At 36.7% G+C, this 21,389-nt stretch overlaps 1 protein-coding gene across 1 annotated transcript in view; it reads left to right on the top strand.

Moving 5' to 3' along the window:
• LOC134538503 (uncharacterized) overlaps window positions 1–13,624 on the top strand; it is a 28,964-nt gene extending 15,340 nt beyond the window's left edge. The window contains exons 6-7 of the mRNA XM_063379922.1: window positions 5,506–5,619; window positions 13,473–13,624. Of these exons, the coding sequence (XP_063235992.1) occupies window positions 5,506–5,619; window positions 13,473–13,624 (266 nt within the window). The remainder of the gene's footprint in view (window positions 1–5,505; window positions 5,620–13,472) is intronic.
• Window positions 13,625–21,389: the final 7,765 nt, after the last annotated feature.

Genomic DNA, 21,389 nt, shown 5'->3' with positions numbered 1-21,389 from the left:
TGGTTTCCAAAAGAATATTTTGTAAAAGTAATAATGACTGTGTGTGTATTGGACCCGCGGAGGAGTCTGGCATATCGCACAGGTGGGCGGTGGGTAATACGGCCGCTGCACTGCCGCAGCTCCACAGCCCGGCATGGGCCAACTCTGGCCCGCTGTGGCTCGGCCAGTCCCGCCACGCCTATAGCTAGGGAACCTGCAACATTCACCACCTTTTTATTTTGTCGAGATTGCAAACGCTTTTACTTTTAAAATATAATTTTTGATAACGTGTTTGTTTAACACGCTTTGCAGGATTAAACTCACAATGAATCATTTGAGACCAAGGTAGTGCGTGACATGTGGTAAAAGCCAATGAATGAAAAATCACCAAATTATTATTTACTTGTTATTTGCGTCCAGCCTGGCACCAAAAAGTATCACAAACTGTGTACATCTCAAATAGACAGAAAACCATTATTTGTTTGTTATTTTACAAAAGATTCCTTTTAAAATCAGTTGCCAATAAATCTATACTAATATTATAAAGCTGAAGAGTTTGTTTGTTTGTTTGAACGCGCTAATCTCAGTAACCACTGGTCCGATTTGAAAAATTATTTCAGTGTTGGATAGTAAATTTATCGAGGAAGGCTATAGGCTATATTATATTATCAATAACATTAGGTATCCTTACTAAAAGTCCAATTTAGAATCAAATTCGTTGGAGGGGGTTAGATACAACATGCAGTACACGTACGAAGTGTGTGTTAAAAATGCCGCAGGCGCATGGAAGTTTATTTCCTATTGCCTATTAACATTGTTGCCACGCACTAGATGCCTTATCATTCTTAGTTTTCCCATACAAGTAAAAGAACCCGTGTGATATTAGCAACGAAGCAATCAGTACCCTCATAAGAGTTCAATTAGTATTTAAATACTTTTTATCACTTTAAATTACAAACCTAAACTATTGTTTTTTTTCCTCTCTCTGTGTTTAATTTGTTTTTATTGCCCCTTTTTTCAAGTATATATATTTTACAGACTTGAAACTTCACAGTAATGTTCCTTATGTTACGCAGGATGACATTTTCCGAAAATTAGATCCCATGGGTGGTTAAAACCAGGAAACGGTGGTTACTTTGTCTGCATGAGAACAGGATTTTGCATTTTTAATGCCTTCTGCGTCTCCATGCCAACGGGCATCGCGCGGCAGTGGCGTACCCACAAGGAGGGACATGTATAATGAGCGGCGCAAGAGTGATCTGCCTGTAGACTGCCGTGGCGAAGTACGGGTACATCAGTTGTACGTTGCGTGCACGAGTCGGGAAACCATCGGTGCTATTCATTTTCTCTCCGGTACATTATACAGCATTGTAATAAATGTTCACTGAATTTTTGTTATTTACCATTACTGTAAATGGGAGATGTGACTTAATTTTTTTCCATTAGTATAGCCGTGCGAAGCCGGGTCGGGCAGCTAGTAATTTATAATACCACATGAAAACTACTGAAAATTTCTACAACACATTGCTATGGCATTTTTTGCATGTATAAAATAGGTTACGTATTCGGAAACAATATTGAATATACATAGTCGCGCTTACGAAAATGTTTAATTTTAATTTATGTTTAATATAATCATAGTTTTAAAAACCATGGGAAGTATGACTGAATATTCAACAATAGTCATTAATGTTTTTATCATTATAATTAATGTGCGTAGGTAATACTGGAAAGTTATTCAGGGAACAGTTTACTAATAATTTTAACTAATGAAGGATCAGGTACCACACAAAGCATAAATTTCCGGGCAAAAATCCAAACCCAGTATCACTGATATCATGGGCTTAGACCCTGCCCCCTCCCCCAAATCAGTCATCTAAAAGCCCCTTCCTGAGGGGGCATGCTTGCGCTTGCAAAATCGTAACTGTGAAATTGGAATGATAAACGTTATCCTGCCACCCCACTCCCCCCTGGGAAACTTATAGATTGTCGCCCATAACTATGATCATGCTTTTGTAGCAATACAGGAAAATGTTCAAGTTTACAATTATTTATAATTAAACATGATAATTTTAGTTCTATTTATAAAAAAACAGTTAAATTGTAATAGGAAATCATAGATCAATTTATATCAATATTTACATCAGAAATACAAACTTATTATCGCAATATTTACATTTATGTAAATTATGATTTTAGATTGCTATAGATGAGAACTGCAATTTTACTGACAATTATATTTAATCACATACAGAGATTGCATGAAATATAGGGAAGGAGAGGGGTTGGTTTGAAAACAAATATATTATGTAATAAAATAGTTGACCTGCTAGATTTTGAAATTTCTTTTGCTTACTCTGCTATTCAAATACAAAACACTTCACGCCTACTGCAAATGTCACTTAGTATATCTTCAGAAAATTCACCTAATGTTTTAGAGCAGTTTAGGCCTATCTTGAGAGTATATTTCATACCATGGGACGCTTACCCGCAAGGCAAAGGGTCTTGAATTAAATCCCATATGAGTTATTTAACAAATGTGTTCGCTATTTAACATAAATTAGCCTATTGTTTCCTGTCATGCCACCACAGGAAATGTATTACTCCAAGAATTGATTAAATACCTTTTATGTGTAATGAAAAAATAGTGAGTTCTACGAACATTCTCTATAACCTGTTAATGATGCTAAAGGTGTGTATAATGTTAAATCTGTTCCTCTACCAGTATCAATTATACTACTTATAATTAGTAAGGCTAGAGAAAACCAATAAAAGGCAGGCCTCTGAAATGGCTGCGTGTATATGATATATATTTATTTGATGAGAAAAACTCTTTGCTCTCTGTGTACGGCATTTGGTAGGAGTAATTTCGTGAAAATGGAACGGAATTCGATGTACGGAAATGTTGGAAAAATATGGCGGACGCACGTGTAGCAACATAAACCCCTACATCGTCACTTCCGTTCAAAAAAAAGTTTATACCAAACGTATTGTATGCCAAATGAAATTTTCACGGGTTTTACTAAGGACATAGGGAAACCCTAACAAGGAGGGAAAAGAACGTTTGCATGTGGTTCTGAAATTAGTTGCTAAGTTAAGTTCATTCCAATAACAATATATTGACAAACTCAATAACACTAACTAGTACTTCATTGATTCTCAAACTGACATAAAAGTAAATAAGTCGGGTTCTTGTGGAGTCGAACTGCAGATGCAAGTTCCCACTATAACACAAGACATATGAATTAACTTTCTGTGATAGATTGCAGAACAATTAAAAAAAAAAATACCCTTTATTCTGGGGAGCCGTTAGCTCGTCACCGCCTACGACCGATACGCCGTCAAGCTAAACTACTAAGACTAGAAAACATACAAAGTCACACTGAACATTCAAAATCTTAATAATACTCAATATTACTCGTAACATAAATCAGATCATTAATACAAGTGGTTACAATATTTACACACAACCATTCGTTTAACATAGTCTCTGTTTATCCGGTTTGTTTTTCTGTTACTCTTCCGCCGCTACCAAGTGAAGCTCGCTACACATCGCCGCAGTAACGCACAAGTTCTTATCCCACTCGCCGTTTCTGGTGTCTACAATTCTTCGTTACCGGCGGTAGAGTTAAAGTCCGTACTGTGTTGTAATCTGGTGGTGATTGTGTCGTGATAGTGTCGGGATTGTGCCAATACACCCACTCGCTCGGCCCCCACGGAAGTTGCTAACGCACGCCCTCTTGCCCTTGTGGCTGGAGCTTCGTTTTTAGTTAATGTCAGTTCGGAAAGATTTTATGCCTAATCCAGCGACGCTTCCACATGAACTGTCCATGTCCTGGGTTACAACTCGGAGAGGTCTCACCCAGTCGAAGTCTTCTCGGTCCTCGGGCGGCAGCAACTCCGCGGCGATTGACGGTGTAGGCCGGCGAGCGGTGTCGGAGCAGCGTGGCAGCCTGCTAGCTGATGTCCCAGTGTTCTGCTTCTCAGTTGACTTGGCGCATGCCCTTTTATACTCGCTGCCTTCCCTGACGAGCTGGAAGAAGAATAGTCTCGTCTATTCGGGGGAAGCCTGCCCAGCTCACTGTTGCGCGGGTGGTATGCAGTGAAAAGTCAGGGGTACTATTCTTTGCATGCTTACGCAGGTACACACGTTACAAAACTTTATGATAGTAAAACTACCCCGCAATATTTTTTGGTAAACTAAAATAGTCATAGTAAATAGTAATCTGAAGTTTTAAAATACCTAAGAAAACTGGTATTACAATGATTACAATACATATTCTTTTTGCAATATTTCAATGGGCTTGGTAGCACAGCGGTATAATGTGCGCTTGGTAACCTCAGGGTAAGAAGTTCAAAATTCGTCACTAGTTCATTTTTTTTAAATTTTTATTTACATAATAAAATATAATAATATTAAAACCAATCAATAAGGTTAAAGTTTGTTTGTAGTAATTATTTACAGACTGATTTCAGTTGTTTAAGCCAAAACAAATGTACTAACATTATTTATTTAGTGTTAAAACATGTGTTTTAAATTTTTCAGGTTATAATTTTAGTAATGCCATAGTAGTGTACCTTCTAGCATCTGCAGAAACTTTAAAGTATTAACTCTTTGTGAATTTTAACATGATGGACAGCACTTTAATGAAATTCCTTTTCGAAAATCAGGTCCAAAGCCCGGGTTTAGGATTTTTTCAATAATTTTTTTGCTTCTATCGGAGCCGTTTCTAATAGTTTAAAATTTCAATTTGTGTCATGCTACCATCTGCGGGTGATGGGTGAAGCAGAAAGCGAATTATAGTGGCGGGTTCACAAAGCAACTGTGTGATTCGTGTCTAGAAATTATGGCATGTACTTGAAAAAAGAATATATTATTGATCTATATATTTAACACGCTCGTCATTATTTTAATAATTTTTTTTTTTTAAATTTCGTGTCAGAGTTTGTACTATAAGTTTATTTGCAACATGAACAACACGAGAACACGTGAGTTTGCTCTTTACCGAGGTTAGATGTTTACATATCACTGGCGAGTACTGAAATACTCGCTCACATTTGTTTGAAGTAGCGTCACCGCGTTAGTACGATATTATTGTTTGTACTTAAAAGCAAAATGTGCAATTCGCGTCACAATTACGGTGCCCTTCGTTGCAAAATAAGTGCGCGAATCACTTTTAAGAAGTCATAAGACTGGCGGATATCATCGCTAAGTTTATTTTATGCTATTTGGAAAATTCATGCACACAATTTTGATAATGAAATGTTTTTTTTTAAGAAACGCTATAAATAATAAGATGAACAGGTAAATAAAATAATTAAACCAACCATAGTTGAAAACAGAGTTCCGTTAGCGTGGCCTTGGTGAAAACGTCCGCAACTTCTGTTCATATTAGTTTCTCTGTAAGCCTATACGAGTGTGCCTGCGCAAATGTTCGTTTAGGGTAACATAACTTACTTGTTTGTATTTAAGTAGGTGCTTGAAGGCTCACCAAAGTTAATGTTCCTGTTTAATTTCGTCCGCAGTAAGCGCCAAGTTCAGCGGCGACGAGGTGCAGATAGTGTACCGCAAGTCAACAGTGGACAGCCCAGGAGAGTTCGTCATCCAAGGACAGCAGGTGGCGGACTGTGAGCTCACGTGTGAGTACACGTGGCATTTAGCTGTTTAAATATTCTCACCTATAGTAGGTACGTAGGTAGTACACAATAGTTCACCTATAGTAGGTTGTTTATAATAGTTCTTCTGAAAACATGTTCCAGGATGAGGTGGTTGGCACCCGGGACCGCCAAATTGTATTGTGACGCCATGTCCGCCATATTTGATGACCATAACCTTTGACCATGACAATTATTTTCAACTTTATCCCTACCGTCATTTTGAATGACCTTGACCCGGGCAGCCATTTTGGACTCTAGAGCATTCCGCCATTAGGGACATTTAGGATACCGCCATTTTGAATTCTTGAAAAGTTCTTCCATCTTGGGATTCTAGAACATTCCGTCATTTTGGGTGTCATCTTGAAACATCCGTGATTATCCTCAGAAAAGAATTCGAAAAATATATTGACAATTTATTTAACAAAAATGTTAATACAATTTTACTAAAACAGCACTTACGTCGTGGACGTTGGTGTCCTTGGTTTGATTCCGAAAAGTGCAAATTTAATCCATCCTACACTTTCTCCATGGTTATCACCATGTGACTGATCCTCAATACTAATATCATTGAATATAAATAATACGTATGGAAACCGCCAAGCCACAAGGAAAAATTTGTGCTAGTAGGACTGACCGACACGAGATGGCATTGTAATCGCCACGTCAAGCTGGTGGTGCCGTTATGCGGCGGGCAGGGAAAGTATTAATTAATTCATTTTTCCGTGATGTTTCTGTCTTAGAAATAAAGTTCGCATGTTTCATGACGGGCCTTGGAGAAAACAGACCACGGAACAAGCTACCCCCTCTCTCCTTGGAAATCTGAGGCCAGGTTAACTGGCTTGACCTTTGACTATTCACATTTTGCGATTTATTGTATCCTTACAACGGAACACCTCAATTATTAATGTTGCTTGTGTTTTAATCTAACAGTGATTTAAAAGATCTGAACTATAAGCTGGGCAATAATAACTTCAAAACTTGAAGACCTTTACAAAATTTATCATAAAATCAAACAACCAAAAACTTTCTACTTATCAATCAAACGAAATATTAATTTAAAGCTCAATTCATTAAGATATCGTTTTAAATGTTATTCTTCCGATTCTATCGATAATAGCGTAAAATATTTTGTGGCTAAATATCTCGTTACCTGGTATTTGAAAGAACAAAGTTTGACTTAACCAACACAATCTGATATAAAACAACATAAAACAAGTAATTTTTACACAATTATGATTTTCTGTATAGGACCTAGAGATGAAAAGGGCTGCCTGACAAAAATTTTTTTCTTTAAAGCTCTCTAATTAAAAAAAATATATATGTGTTTAATATTGGACATTACAGCCAAGTAAAAAATAAACTGTATTTTGTATAACTTACTTGTGGTTTCATTCAAATGAAAAATACGGTAATGCTAAAATGTGATTAAATTTATTATTCAACGTCACGAAAAATCTTGTGATCGCTCGAACATGTTTTCATTAACTCCGCCAAAGAAAAATACTCCTATGCGAAATTTTTAGGGATTTTTCTAATAATATTTTTCACCAGGTTATAAAATATGGAAATATATTGGGTGGATATGCAAGATTTCCGTTTTGTTATAATAACCAAATAATTTTGTGATTTTTTGTTGTTTTAAACATTCTTTATTTTATTTTTAATATACCAAGATATATAATTTACAAAAAAACACAGCTAATCACATATCTTATTATTAGTCCAGTCGTCGGGAAAAACGGGTTAGAAATGCAAATGAACCGAGAAAGTTAAATTTAAGATATTACGTGGGTAAGGCCTAGAAAAGCTTAACTTCAAATTGTCGACCAAAATTACCTTTGAATTTTCCGCCATCTTGAAAAAAGTGTTAAATTCAATTTTTTCATCATAACTCGGTTCTCCGTTGAGATACGAAAATTTTTATACAATACTTTTTGTTGCTTTTCTTACGATCTACAATTAAGGTCCCCAACACTAACCTACACTAACGTATCGTTCATCGTTATTGAGATATCGATTGAAAAAACCATACATTTGAGGAGTGAAATAATTTTTTTGATATTTTCTTTTTTCTCGTGAAAGATATCGAAAAACTGTCTAGTATCAAACTTGTAGAACGTGTTCAGACCTACAATTTTTTTTTTTTTTTTTTTTTCGACAAAAATTACGACCTCTAGGGCGCCGCAAAGTTGACCGCAGCGCGCCCGACGCCAGAGTCGACATTCTATTCAACGACGATCACGATGATGATGATGATGATGATGATGATGATGATGATGATTATGATGTTTCGACCGTCACAGCATTATTTCCTGCGGTTCAAGAGTCTTCGCGACTCAAAGAGTCTACCATGGAGGAACTTCTTCAGCCAGGACCATCAAAACGACAAAAAATATTTGAAAAATATGACCGCCTTTAATTATTATTTTTTACTACACAAAAATTATTTTATTAATAAATCTCACGTGTTTGGTTTATAATTTGCTGGTTTATTAATTTATTTTGTATTGCAATAATTCCCTGAACAACCTTCCATCCATTTTGACGCGTGGATACAACCGGGCGAGCGTCTAAATCAAAACTGGGCACAGTCTTACCGACTTTGCGGCGCGCTAGAGGTCGTCATTTTTGTACAAAATAAAAAATAAAAAAAAATTAAATTGTAAGTCTGAATACATTCTACAAGTTAGATACTAGAAGGTTTTCGATATCTTTCACTAGAAAAAAGAAAATAGCAAAAAACGAATTTCACTCAAATGTATGGTTTTTTCAATCGATATCTCAATAACGATTAACGATACGTTAGTGTAGGTTAGTGTAGGGGACCTTAATTGTAGATCGTAAGAAAAGCAACAAAAAAGTACTGTATAAAAATTTTCGTATCTCAACGGAGAACCGAGTTATGATGAAAAAACCGAATTTAACCCTTTTTTTCGAGATGGCGGAAAATACACAAGGTAATTTTGGTCGACAATTTCAAGTTAAGCTTTTCTAGGCCTCCCCCTACGTAATATCCAAAATTTAGTTTTCTCAGTTCATTTGCATTTCCAAATGTATATAATGACTGAACTATATTAGACCCGTGTGATGAATGCTCAAAAATAATTATTAGTAATAGGTTTAACCTTTTTTATTCACTGAATGATTTTTGCTATTTTATTTTAATATTTAATTCAAATCTTGCTAAATATATTGCGGAAAGACTGAGAATTGTTTGACGATAACCTTTTAACCTGTAATTTTTTTCTTATATGCAGTTCTGACAAAAATTCTCAGTTTAAACCGGGAAAAGATAAAGAGAATGACAATAAAATCATCAAATGACACATTGTTTTTAAATATTTGGGAAAAATATAAAGAAATATATCTTTTATAAAACAATTAATTGAAAAACGGTTCACCGACTCCTGACATTTGTGTAATTTGGAGGTCTGCTAAGGGGAATCACAAATAATTTCTCAATTTAAGATAGGTTTCTCACCATGGTGTGAAAATATTGTTAAAATATCTGACCAAACTAGTAAAAGTTTTGGAAAAAGAAGATCTTGATTTATTGGAAGCTACCAAATAACTTGATTTCTAAAGCCTTTTTAAAATAATATAGGTAATCCATAAACTATTACGTGAATTTATCAATATGGTTAGTAATTATATAGCCACCATATACGAGAGGATCAATAAATAGTCTATGTTTATGATCTGTAATTTTAATTCCTCCACATTAATAACTGTAGTCTACTTAATGTAAGACAATCCTAGTTTTCTTCAACGTAATTTATTATTTATTTTTTCAAGCCTAAACGAACATTCATTACCAAGGCTTCACACCTACAAATATAATTTAAAAAATAATAACGCCTAAGCATTAGCCATGAAAGTCGGCTTTCAAATTGTATTATAATGAATGAGTTATTTTATTCCTATTGAAACTGGGAGGTTGTAAAGTCAATCATGATTTAGCCCCTTTCCTCTCTCTCTCTCTCTCTGCCATTTCTTTTTCCAAGAATGAATTAAAGGGTTTATAAAAGCCATAAAATATTATACATAAGCCTAATGGATATGGTTATACAAATTTTCACAATTCTTCTTCAATTTAAAAAATAATTTTTAAAGAAAAGTGTTACGAAAATTGCAGCACTGTAGCGTCGCTTCACCAGCGCTTGCCATTCACCTCACCCTCATCAAGTGACACAATATTAATACCACTTCCCTTCTCCACCATCGAACTCCCCATTCCTGAACGTTGCACTTTTTTTTTACATTTTGATAATTCATTGTCTCCAATTACTCTACCGGCTATCTCATTTCTGTACATCGAACTGTCTCGCATACTCTCCTGTATACCAAAGAGCAAGCAAATTTAAAACTTGAAATACTGTTCTCCTTGCCATATAAATACATGTTTTATTTCGACTTGCTTCCTTCCTAGACAGAGAGAGAAAGTGAGAGAGATTGTAGAAATTTCGCTGCTCACTACAGAACAACCAGTAAAGAAGTGTCATACGTGTCCAATTATACATTTTTTTGACCTGACAACGTCTAATAAATCGATGAACGCCGGCTGCACGCACGAAAAATTGTCCCACTACGGATGTCCCACTACGGATGTCCCACTACGGATGTGTCCTGTTTTTTTTTTTCCTAGCCTAAGTTAATTCTAAGTGTGTAGGGGAGGGTCCAGGTTAGGGGAGGACCTAGGTGTGTCTCAGGCCGAAGCCTATACACTCTACCATGCGGGTTTTGAACCATGCAGGACAAGGGCGCGTGCAATCGTGTGCGTGTTGGGGTTTACTGGCCAGCCATGGCTGCAATTGGCGCCATGACTGACGCCCCATTGGTCGCCTAGCTTAAAAGCTAGCTAAGTGTGACCCAGGTAAAACCTGCATAGACACAGGGAAAACCCTGGGCCGGGTCATGCGGGGATCAATTATCATGCATTAAGCAAGCAGGTAACTACTGGACAAGAGGGAAGAAGGGTCCAGGTAAGAAGAGTTGGAGGGGCAGAAAAATCAACCATGCTGGAGTTGGGTGCTTGGGCCTTGCGGCCCGCATTTAAAGGTTGGGAACTCCTGGGTTATTATTAACCAGGGGCGCATGCGCCCCCAGGGGCGGGCGACTTCACTCGTCGGCCCAGCCACAGCTGCCCAGGCAGCCACAGTTAAGACAGAAGTGGGCAGACGAGCCAGTAAACCGGCTCGAACTGCAGGCGCACGGAGCGAAAGGCAGCCTGGCGTTGCGCCATCTTCATCTTCCTTCTTCAGGTCAACAGCAGTACTTTTCAAGCCAGGGTTGGGGGAGGGAACCAACCTCGCCACCCAAAATCCCCGAGACGGTTTAAGGTCGCGCCGCTCGAGGCTACTGCTGCCACAGCTACAGCAGCCCCAGCTGAAGGTTCCTGATGTCTTCCTTCAGAGTTCCGATGCATTTCAATTCCGTTGCGCGCGCAGCAGTTCACAGCTCCGCAAGTTCCAGCCCGCAGTTCGTCTACACTTCGCATTTTTTCAGCACATCGAGCTCCCCTGCGGTGCCTTCGCCGACGGAGCTGCTTCCTGCCACGCGCCGAGCTACATTCAGGCTACCTTTCACCCCGATAGCCGTAATAACGACTCCACAGGCCGGCCATTGGTCCGCGGACTGCTATTGGTTATTCACAGCCACCCCAGCGAGATTGCAACACTCGAGCTGGGCTCCCGTATCCGCCAACCGCGGGACGCGGTCGGTAGCAGTTGGCGCAGCTAAGCCGCCCCCAGTACGCACACAAAACCCACACGCACTGCCAGACTTCGGTTACCCAATAGGGCGCAGGGAACTCCCAGCCAAAAGCCCGCGAGAGAGATGCGCACGGCCCGATAGACGACCACCGACCCTGTGTCCTGTTTACGCATGCGTGGCATCTCTCTGGTATGTTGAGGACGGTACAGAGAACTCGGCTGGCACGTGGCGGCGTACTGCTCAGGTTTCACCTCGAGGTTATTGTTGTGCACCGCACCACGGGAGTATATTCGCAAGGAAATGGCGTTCTTACAAGTACATATTATTTTAATTACTAGTGTAAATCAGTATATTTAAACAGTGTTGTATGAGTATTGTTTTAGCTGTGTTACTAAATATTTATTGCTGGTATGATACTTTTCACGCTTTAGTTTGACATTGGTAATTATTTTTCATGAGTTATTATTTGATCAACTAAATTACACACCGTATTATAATTATGAGCCTACGAGCGTGTAAATATTTCGAGTCCAACAGAGAATATGCTAGTTAAAAGAAATCCAAACAAATATCGTGCGTGGGATATTATCAATTTATAGCATCTGAAACAATTGTTTCCAGTATGGCCTCGTGGCTGTGCGATTAGCAACGCTGATTACCAATCGGTAGGTTGACGGATCGTATCCCAGCGGCTGAAATTTTTTTGTACTTTTAAAAATAAATACGGCGTGCACGACACTTCAAAGTAATAAATATATTTGAATTAATGAATGCAAATAAAAGTAAAGTTATTAATTAAATTGTAGATTATATTTCACTCCTTTGTATCCATACAAAATAGTGATAATTCAATAAAAATGATTCAATTTTATTCATTACAATATGCAGAGGTAGATTTTAACATACAAAGATAGAAAAATTTAAAAAAAATTTCTTCCTCAAAGAATATAATATTTTTAATGCCTAAATAGTTTGGTTGCAAAAACCTATTATGGCTCAGTCTCAGGCCGAATATGATATTTCATTTTCTTCTGGATCAATCATTTCATCAATGTTTTGTTATGACGTTGTCACGTTAAACTATCGTCCGTAAACCGACTTTACAGACAACCAATTTTTTAACTTTTTTCTCGAGATCCCACTACACCGATTTAATTCAGTCTTAAACTATTTTAGGTCGTTCAGTTTGCAGGGTGTAGGATATGTTTTTACAAAATATAGCTTTAAATATTTTCATTGAATAAATTTTGGCAAGATAACCTCTGAAATGTTTGAAAACATGTCAAATATATTTGACTTTAGTTTGTAAAGTTAAAAAAAATTTAAAAATATTTTCATTTGTAATGCTTCACAACGCGTTAGTTATATATAAATATATGAAGTTTGGAAAGCATATATTTACATTATGTTAGTATATTGCCAACACGTCTCGCTAACGTGACCGGTCGTGACTCGATCCCAACTCCTCGGCCTGGCTCAATCCTGTGAACACTGAGTCTGTACCCGAGAGTGCTGAAGCACGCACGTATGACGTGAAGACTAGATTTAACTCGGATTCAAGTATAAGGTGTTCAAAAATGTTTTAAAGTCCTGCAAAAAAAAATAATTTGGTATATATCAATTTCTTTATCAATACTTCGTGAGTCATTAATATTGGAATGCAGTCTATTTTCTGATCGCTTTGTATTTTACTGGAATGTTATGGTATAGGAAATACATATTTTTTCTTTATCTTTTATTTTATATATATATTTTTTTTTTAGAAAAAAAAGCAACTGAAGAATTTAAAGTCACTTGGCAGCTCTCAATATAACAAGTTCTTCCCTTCCCAAATTTGGCTGGTATAATAAGTTTCAAACATTAGGCCTTTATGTGTTAAATGACGAACGTAACACAATATCGCCTTTGCAAAAATAATTGCTGTTTGCTTGATATTGTAATGTTACATTAATGTATATACATAATTTCTAATTTGTGTTCAAAAAAATTTAAATTTAACAATAAATTACAAAATGATTATACTAGAGGCTGAATGTAACAGCATGGCGTGGTCTTATCATTGATGAAGGTGTGGCAGGCCGTTCATCGGCTGTATATATATTGTTGGGTGGTGATTGGCGAAGTGCTATCCGCCGCACTGCAGTCCAGCTCGCCTGGACGGCTGGAGCTCGCGGTACACAGGTTGGCTCAGCAGCTGGAAGCTCGGGAACACAGAGCTGAGCTCCACGAGCGGCTGCCGAGAAGGGTCCGGCCCGACTGGAAACTCCCGGCGTAGTTAAACCTATTTTAGGTACAGTTAAAAGAAATACTACCTATTGTAGCCGTTACCGTGGTGCGACTTTCGAAAATTTTTTATATAGTTTTTTTGTTTCAGGGCCGTAGACACCGAAACCATCGTGAACTCAAATGTTTAATATATATTTATATATATAGATATATAGATATATGTCACAACTTTGTGGACACATAACTGTTGCTTTTTTTCTCAAATTACTTCCAAACTGTTACATAAAATCTAGTAGTAGAAAATCACGGATAAGTTCGTTAATGGGCAATATTCGACCAAAAGGGTAGAAATGGGGAAGATTTTTTTTGAAAACAGAAAAATCATTTCTAGCTTCTGTAATATGGAAAATATCTCATCCGTTTGAACCTTTCATAACTCGTAGGACTAATGTCAAAATCTTTCGCCTAAATACGTTTTTGATACGACCACCCATTACTGCTAGGGACAGAACAAACAACGGTTGGAGGACAAAAAAAAAAATTAAAACTCCCTTCACTCCCTAAGTAGGCACAACATAGAATTCGTAAAGATTGTGAATAAATCTTATAACTTTTATCTAAAACTTTTGCCTGAAACAAGTTTTCATTAAATGAACCATTGCAGCAAGGGGTTAAAAAAAGGAAAGAATTAAAAAAACTTTTAACTCCCTTAGTGGGTACACTAAAAAATTCGTTTGTAAATTTTATAACTTTTACCTAAAAGTTTTGTCTGAAACAATTTAAAAAAATACAAACCATTACTGCACATGGTGGAAATAACACGGGTAGAAAAAAGTAATGTCATTACTGTTTTTAAATACATTTACTTTCATTTTCATTACAATTAATTTTAACCCGTTAACGTTTTATAAACCTTTGGCTGGAATAATTTGTGACTAAACGAACTTTTACCGTAAAAAAAGGAGTTGAAATTTTAATAATTAAACTTTTTGAGTGCAAAATTCGTCGGAATTTTATATAAATATCTTAATATCAACTTAAACCTTTATCCCAAAAATAATTTATACGACCACGTATTAGTGCAAGGGATGAAAAACAGTGTTTGAAGATCAAAAATAATTCCATGACTACCTTACTAGTCATAATATGAATTATTTTAAACATTCAATGCTGGATGCTTTAAGTAAAAAAAAAAAAACATTCAATATATTTTCGCTGCATGGTATATGAGAAAATATTGACTCGATCTCTTTTGAATATTGACGAACACATAGGATGTTACGTCAGCTACATTAAGTTCTTAAAATGTTCCAGGAGTTTATATAGGTTATAAAAATATTTCTAAAGAATTAGGTTCTTCGAAATCTACCTACGCCTGTAGGCTGAGCCAATTTTTTTTTTTTTTTTTTTTTTTACAATTGTTTATGGTGCTGTCGGCCGGTGGATTTTCTTGGTAGGGTAGACCGGGGGAAATCGGGTCACTGGGTAAACCGGGTCATCATAACAAGATCTGCTATCTTGCGGCGAAAGAATGAACTGGAGTCTACGGAACCTACCGAAGAGTGCTGCTATCTTTCTATACAACCGTCCACTACAAGGCGAATATCGCCTGTGACAACATTCTGGTAGTCTGTGCGACATGAACCCGAACCTGTGCAGTCCTGAAGTGGAAAATTCTTAACAATGTAAGTTTTATTTTGTGTTACGTAAGCCTTTACGTTCGCATTTCGAAATAGTATTGTAGTTTAAGTAATGGAGTACGAAAATATGTACCCAATTAACATTCTTCTGCATTACTGAAGCCCTATATGTTTGACAGAATTTATAATATTTTTCTTTTTTTTTAAGTGTGAAATGGGGTAACTCGGGTCGCTGCCGTTGGGGTAAAACGAGTCACTGCATACAGTGGGGAAATCGGGTTGCTTCATATATTTGCTATATATTGTGAAGCACTTTATTCTTCTTTCTCAATTTTTAAGTTAAGGCCTATTCTAAATAAGTGGAAAAAATGAATTTAAGGCACATGACTTCAACTTTAGTTAAAATTAGTAAGTACTTATAATAATATTGAAGTTTAGGACATGTTAAAATAATAAAAATATTATCCATGTAAATATAGAATCACGAGTTCACTGCCAAATGTGTAAGTGGAAGGAGCACCACAGAAGAAGTGAGAGGCCTGTTACCAACACCGGAAAAATTAACACCAAAGAGAATATAGGTGAACGAAAAACTGTTGCTTCTCTAAGGCTACTGTCAAAAGAGAATCGCACATTGTTGGAATCCAGGAAATTGAAAAGAAAGAAGCAGGTGTTAAATTAAGTTCAAAGCAAAGCAAAATTGAACCTCTGAAGACGAAGAAGCGAACAAAAACTAAAAACACATCCGAGTTGGAAATTTCGGAAGAAGGCCAGGATGATGAGGAAGATGTTCTCTGCAACATGTGCAAAATTGCATACAAAGACATCAGAAGCTGCACTGCTGGAGATTGGATTCAGTGCCAGTCTTGCAAAATGTGGTACCATGAGCACTGTGTCAATGCTTTTCAGTGTAAACAGTTTGTATGCGGAATGTGTCTGTCAAAACAGTAAAGAAAATCTGTTGACCCGATTTGCCCCACTTGTGATCCGATTTACCCCACTTCTGTCCAAATCGGGTCGAAACATTTCATTTTCCTTTTATCAAGTTTAATGTCAATTCGTAAGGAAGATTGGCTAATGTTTGTATGTAAATATGTACATAAATGTATGACTGACATTACTGTAGATTATTTTATGGTAAATTAATATTGGTTTTATACTTATTCAGGAATTTAAAAAAATTGACCCGATTTCCCCCTAGATTTTTGTTTTCCGCCCTAATGCATTTCGTCACCGTTTCAACTCACTGTGGTTCCGTTCAACCGTCTATGAAGACTTCATGTCGTCGAAGCGTTATAATTATAAATAATAAAATATTCAATAAATAAATCGGACCCAGCTCGTCTCAGGCCTCGGCCTACATCTGAAACTGCTCATAGCTTTCCCGCCCAAACCAACAATCAGGCTTTTTTTCTGGTACGCATGGCCATGAAGAACTGGAAGTCTAAATACGAGTAGGAACATAAGTGCAGGTCGTTGTACGCACATTTCCGGGTATGACGTCTGTACCGACAACTTTTAATTTATAAAACCCTTCTGTCAAACATCTTAAAGTAGCTCATTCAATTTTAACCGTTTTAAAAAACAATCTAGACTTGCAGTCAAATATCACTTACTATTCTTCATATTATATTTAAGCAAAGCACAATGAAAGTATGCTGAAAATAGCAATTATAATACACCTTAGCGTAAAAAGACACTTTTATTTTATTTTATTTTTATACTCGCGTGTTGTTCAGACAGAGAAAGAGCTATATTTTAAGGTAATTCCTCTGCTCACCGCACAACGGCGCCACCAAATTGACGAGGCGATTACAATACCATCTCATGTATGGCAGTCTTACCAACTTTGAAAGTGCACATCATTTTTCTTGTGGCTTGGCGACTTCTATAAGTATTATTTATATTCAATGCAAATAACAAGGCATGCAATACTCCTACCAGTGTGACGTCACGGCAGCCATTCTCGTCTTGTCGTCTGCTAGAGTGCGCAGCTGCCATTTTGGTATATTTTTGTGTACCTCATTAGTATTACAAAAAAGAAACCGCTGGGGCAAGCATACCTTTTTGCAGTCTGAAGAGCAATTAGATTTTTTTTTATTTTCGCAAAAAATGCCCCACTTATATATAAATTCATCGTTGACTCTAGCTATAGCTTGGCAGGCTAATTTCGATTTTTTTATTTACCTACACGCACATATTGCGAGTAGCAGCGTAGCGTCACCCCTTGGAAGGGGGTGGGGAGGAGGGGGTAAAGCGCTCCAGCTCGCGACCCTGTCCAGAAGACGCCGCGCACGGTCTAATGGGGCAGGGAATTAGCCGCACGTGTCGACGGCCGGGCTGGGTGGAGGGGGGAGGGGAAGACGCGGTCTCACGAGCCTCGGTGGGCATCCCACCTCAGGGCTGTTCGGCCAGGTCATTCAGAACACGTTTGCTTCGTCGCAGATTTGCTTGTTTTTTCAGGTATCGACAACGTGTACCTTAAAGAAACTCAAGAAATTACGAAACACGGACGATGCTACAGTGCTTTAATACACAAATAATCGGGAAATCTTTTCACCAAAAATTACTGGTTCTAGGGTATAATAATAGCCACCTTATATTTTTTAATATTTTGTCGTACACAATGTTGAATTTTATTTACGTTTTTCGTCATTAATTTGATTTAAGGGCTATTTTAAAAATTTTAACTCGACACCTTAATTGCATTTTTTGTTCTGCCAGAAATATTTTAGACCGATACACACTTAGTGAATTATCATGGGTTTTAATAGGCGCTCAGTTGCGAAAACTTGTGGCCCTTTTTAACCCATGATATTACACTAAGCGAATAACTGTTGATAATATTACTGATTGAACAACAAAGGCAAGGAAAGTATTGGGTTTATAAATTTAAAAATAACCCTTAGATAGGAGAAATAATTTAAAAACTGAAAAAAATCAACATGGCGTGGGAGACCGAGCCTTAACGCCGTCACTAGAGACAAACCAAATTCGCTATATTATTCGAAGATAGGCTGGATTGCAAACCAACATACACTTGAACTACTTTCTCGTTGGTCCTAGGGTAGTTTTGATACGTCCCGAAGCGTTGACGTTATTAGGAGGAGGGGAGGGGGAGAGGCAGACGAGACTTGTGCTCCGGGCGCTCCACTTCCGGGGGGGGGGGGGGGGGGGGGGGGGCGCTAAACTGGCAGAGTAATATTTTACTACTTGAATATCGAGTGTTATGATACAAATATCCATCCAGCGAAAATATATTGAATGATTATTTAACTTGATGCAACCAACATTTAATGTTTTAACGAATTCTATTTTTCATCCCTTGCACTAATGCAATATCGTATCTAATTTTTGACAAATGTTTAAGGTAATATTGAGATATTTATAAATAAATCTTTACGAATTCAGTACCAAAGAATATATATATACACAATGTAAACTCTTTATAACGTCACTCGACCACTCTCTATAACGCCGAAAAATGCTCGGCCCGTTAAGTGCCGTTATATAGAGTTTACACTATATATATATATATAATTTCAACACCAGTTTTTACCGTAATGGTCTGCTTATTAAAAAAAATGTTTTGATCCAAAATATTCAGATGACGTTTAGGAGTTTTAGAATGAATTACAACGGATTCGATATAATAGTGTGTGTATATATATATATATATATATATATATATATAAAGTAATGACCTTTTTTTTTCTTTCTACCCTTGTTATTTACACCCCTTGCAGTAAAGATTTGTTACATAAAATTTACTTCATATAAAAGTATTCAAATATTTAAAAAAGTTAAACAAAAATAAACATTAATTCGATAAAGCACATGGTAGGGAATTTTTTTTACTTTCTTATTTCAAACCCAGGTTTTTTCAATCCCCTTGCAGTAATAGTTTGTATAAAAAATTGTTTCAGACAAAATATTTCGATTAAAATTATAAGATTTACAAACAATTTTAACGGATTTGATGGTGTACCTACTAAGTGAGTTATGAATTTATATTTTTAATTCTAACCCTTTATTTTTTTCCACCCCTTGCAGCAATGGTTCGTCTAATAAAAAATTGTTTAAAAAAATGTTATAGATAAAAATTATACGATTAATACATAATTTTTACGAATTAGATGTTGAGTTTACGAAGGGAGTAATGATTTTTTTCATCCTCCAAACCATATTTTTTTCAACCCCTTCCAGTTATCGTTGGTCGTATCAAAACTTTTCAGGCAATAATATTTAGTCATTACTCCTAAGAGTTATAATACGTTAAAACGGGTGTGATATTTTCAATGTTATGGGAGTTACGGCGATTTTTCTGGTTAAAAAAAACCTTATTAATTTCTTTCCTTTTTTTTCGGATATTGCCCATTAACGAACTCAACCGAGATTTTCCACTAATAGATTTATATAACAGTTTAAAAGTGATTAGTGAAAAATTGCGACAGTAATCATGTCCATTTAATTGTAATATTTATGTTCTATATACATAAACCTTTTTATTTGACAATGGTTTTGGGGTCTATGGACAATAAAACGAAAAAATTAAGAAAATATTTTCTGAAGTTGCACCGTGGTAACGGCTACAATAGGTAGTATGTATTTCTTTGAAATCCACCCAGAATGTTGGCGGGCAGATGAACTGAATTATCTGTATTGAAAGATTGACCTACATATCTCTGGCGAGTGTACTGAAATGACTCACTCGAATGTTTTTTTTTTAAGAGTTAGTTTACACTTTTGGTTACGAGTTAGGTCGCCAACGGGCACTACTTGTTAAACGTGCGATAGCTCCTCCACTCGCGCCATGCATCTGGGTTCGTGTTACGGCGTAGGGCGTAGAAAACAGAAAGAGGGCAAGGAGGGTGGGGCGTGGTGGGGGGTTGACTTCACCCCCGCTCACCGGAAGTCCCCCCCCCCCCACAAGCGGCGCGCGTGTTTGAACATGTGCGGAGCGCGCGGCTTGGGACGAGACACCGTCCAGTGCGATGCCAAGCGCGCAGGTAAAACAATATTCTGTTATTTTACAAAAGATTCCTGTGGAAACCAGTTGCCAAGAAAGATACTGTAACTTTGTACACCACTTTGCATATTTGGAAAATATTTTACGAGTTAATACTGAGTATTTCTTACGAAAAATGGTGCTTAATTTTATATTTTAATTAAAGTTTAATTTAAACATATTTTTAAACCACGGAAAAGATAATCAAATATAATTTTTTTATCGTGCTTATTAATGCGCGCTGTTCATACTGGAAAGCTATTCGGGGAACGATTTACAAATAACTTTAACTAACGTAGGTACTGGGACAACACAAAGCATAATTGCTCGGTGTTACTTCGCACACTATTTTATAGTGGATATAGTTGTTTTCATGTAAATGTGCAAATATCGGTAATTGTATATGAATATTTCTGTTACATTTACAAAAAAAATTATGTATGACTTGTGGACGATCTCCAATTTTGGACTGGGAAACATTTAGGGGAATTAAGGAATCAGTCGTTCACGGCATTTGCTTCAAGCAAAGGCTCAAAGGAAGTTGGTAGAGGGGACATTCTTCGAAATTTAATACATTTTATGGGTAACTGAGGGTTCATAGGTCCATAAAAATAATATATCATAACAAAGAGAAGCATATAATTTAATAATGGTTTTAAATAATAGTTAATGAGGACTACTGTACCAGTAAAAGTTACGAGATGCATAAGCTAATATCCCACAGGTTGTAGTTCTTATGAATTCTCACAGATGAAGAAAAGTCTCTATTTCGTAATTAAATTCTTTCGAAACTTTGGAATACTAACAACCAAATTGTTAATACATTATTGGTAACAAAATTATTTTTTAATTTTTTTCTACTAGGGTAAGGGAGGGTGGACAGGGGTGCGGCCCCTTTTTCCTTTTGGGCCGCAACACGATTAGAAACAGCCCCCCCCCCCCCCAATTAAGAGTAGTGGTACAACATTTTGCCAATTCGCAGTTTTTCTCGGTCATCCTCTAGCGCTGATGATGTTATCAAGGCAAAAAATATTACTTTTTACAATTTTAATTCATAGAACTGTGTTTACTGTAGTTAGAAAATGTGTGGTTTCTACGTTAGTTAATTTGACATTTATGCTAAGATGTAGAAATATTTCTGAGCGTTACACTGTGGGAAAAAAAAA

This window comes from Bacillus rossius, chromosome 1 (genome assembly GCF_032445375.1).
Source record: "Bacillus rossius redtenbacheri isolate Brsri chromosome 1, Brsri_v3, whole genome shotgun sequence".
Lineage (NCBI taxonomy): Eukaryota > Metazoa > Arthropoda > Insecta > Phasmatodea > Bacillidae > Bacillus > Bacillus rossius.
This window is presented reverse-complemented; position numbering and strand designations above follow the sequence as displayed.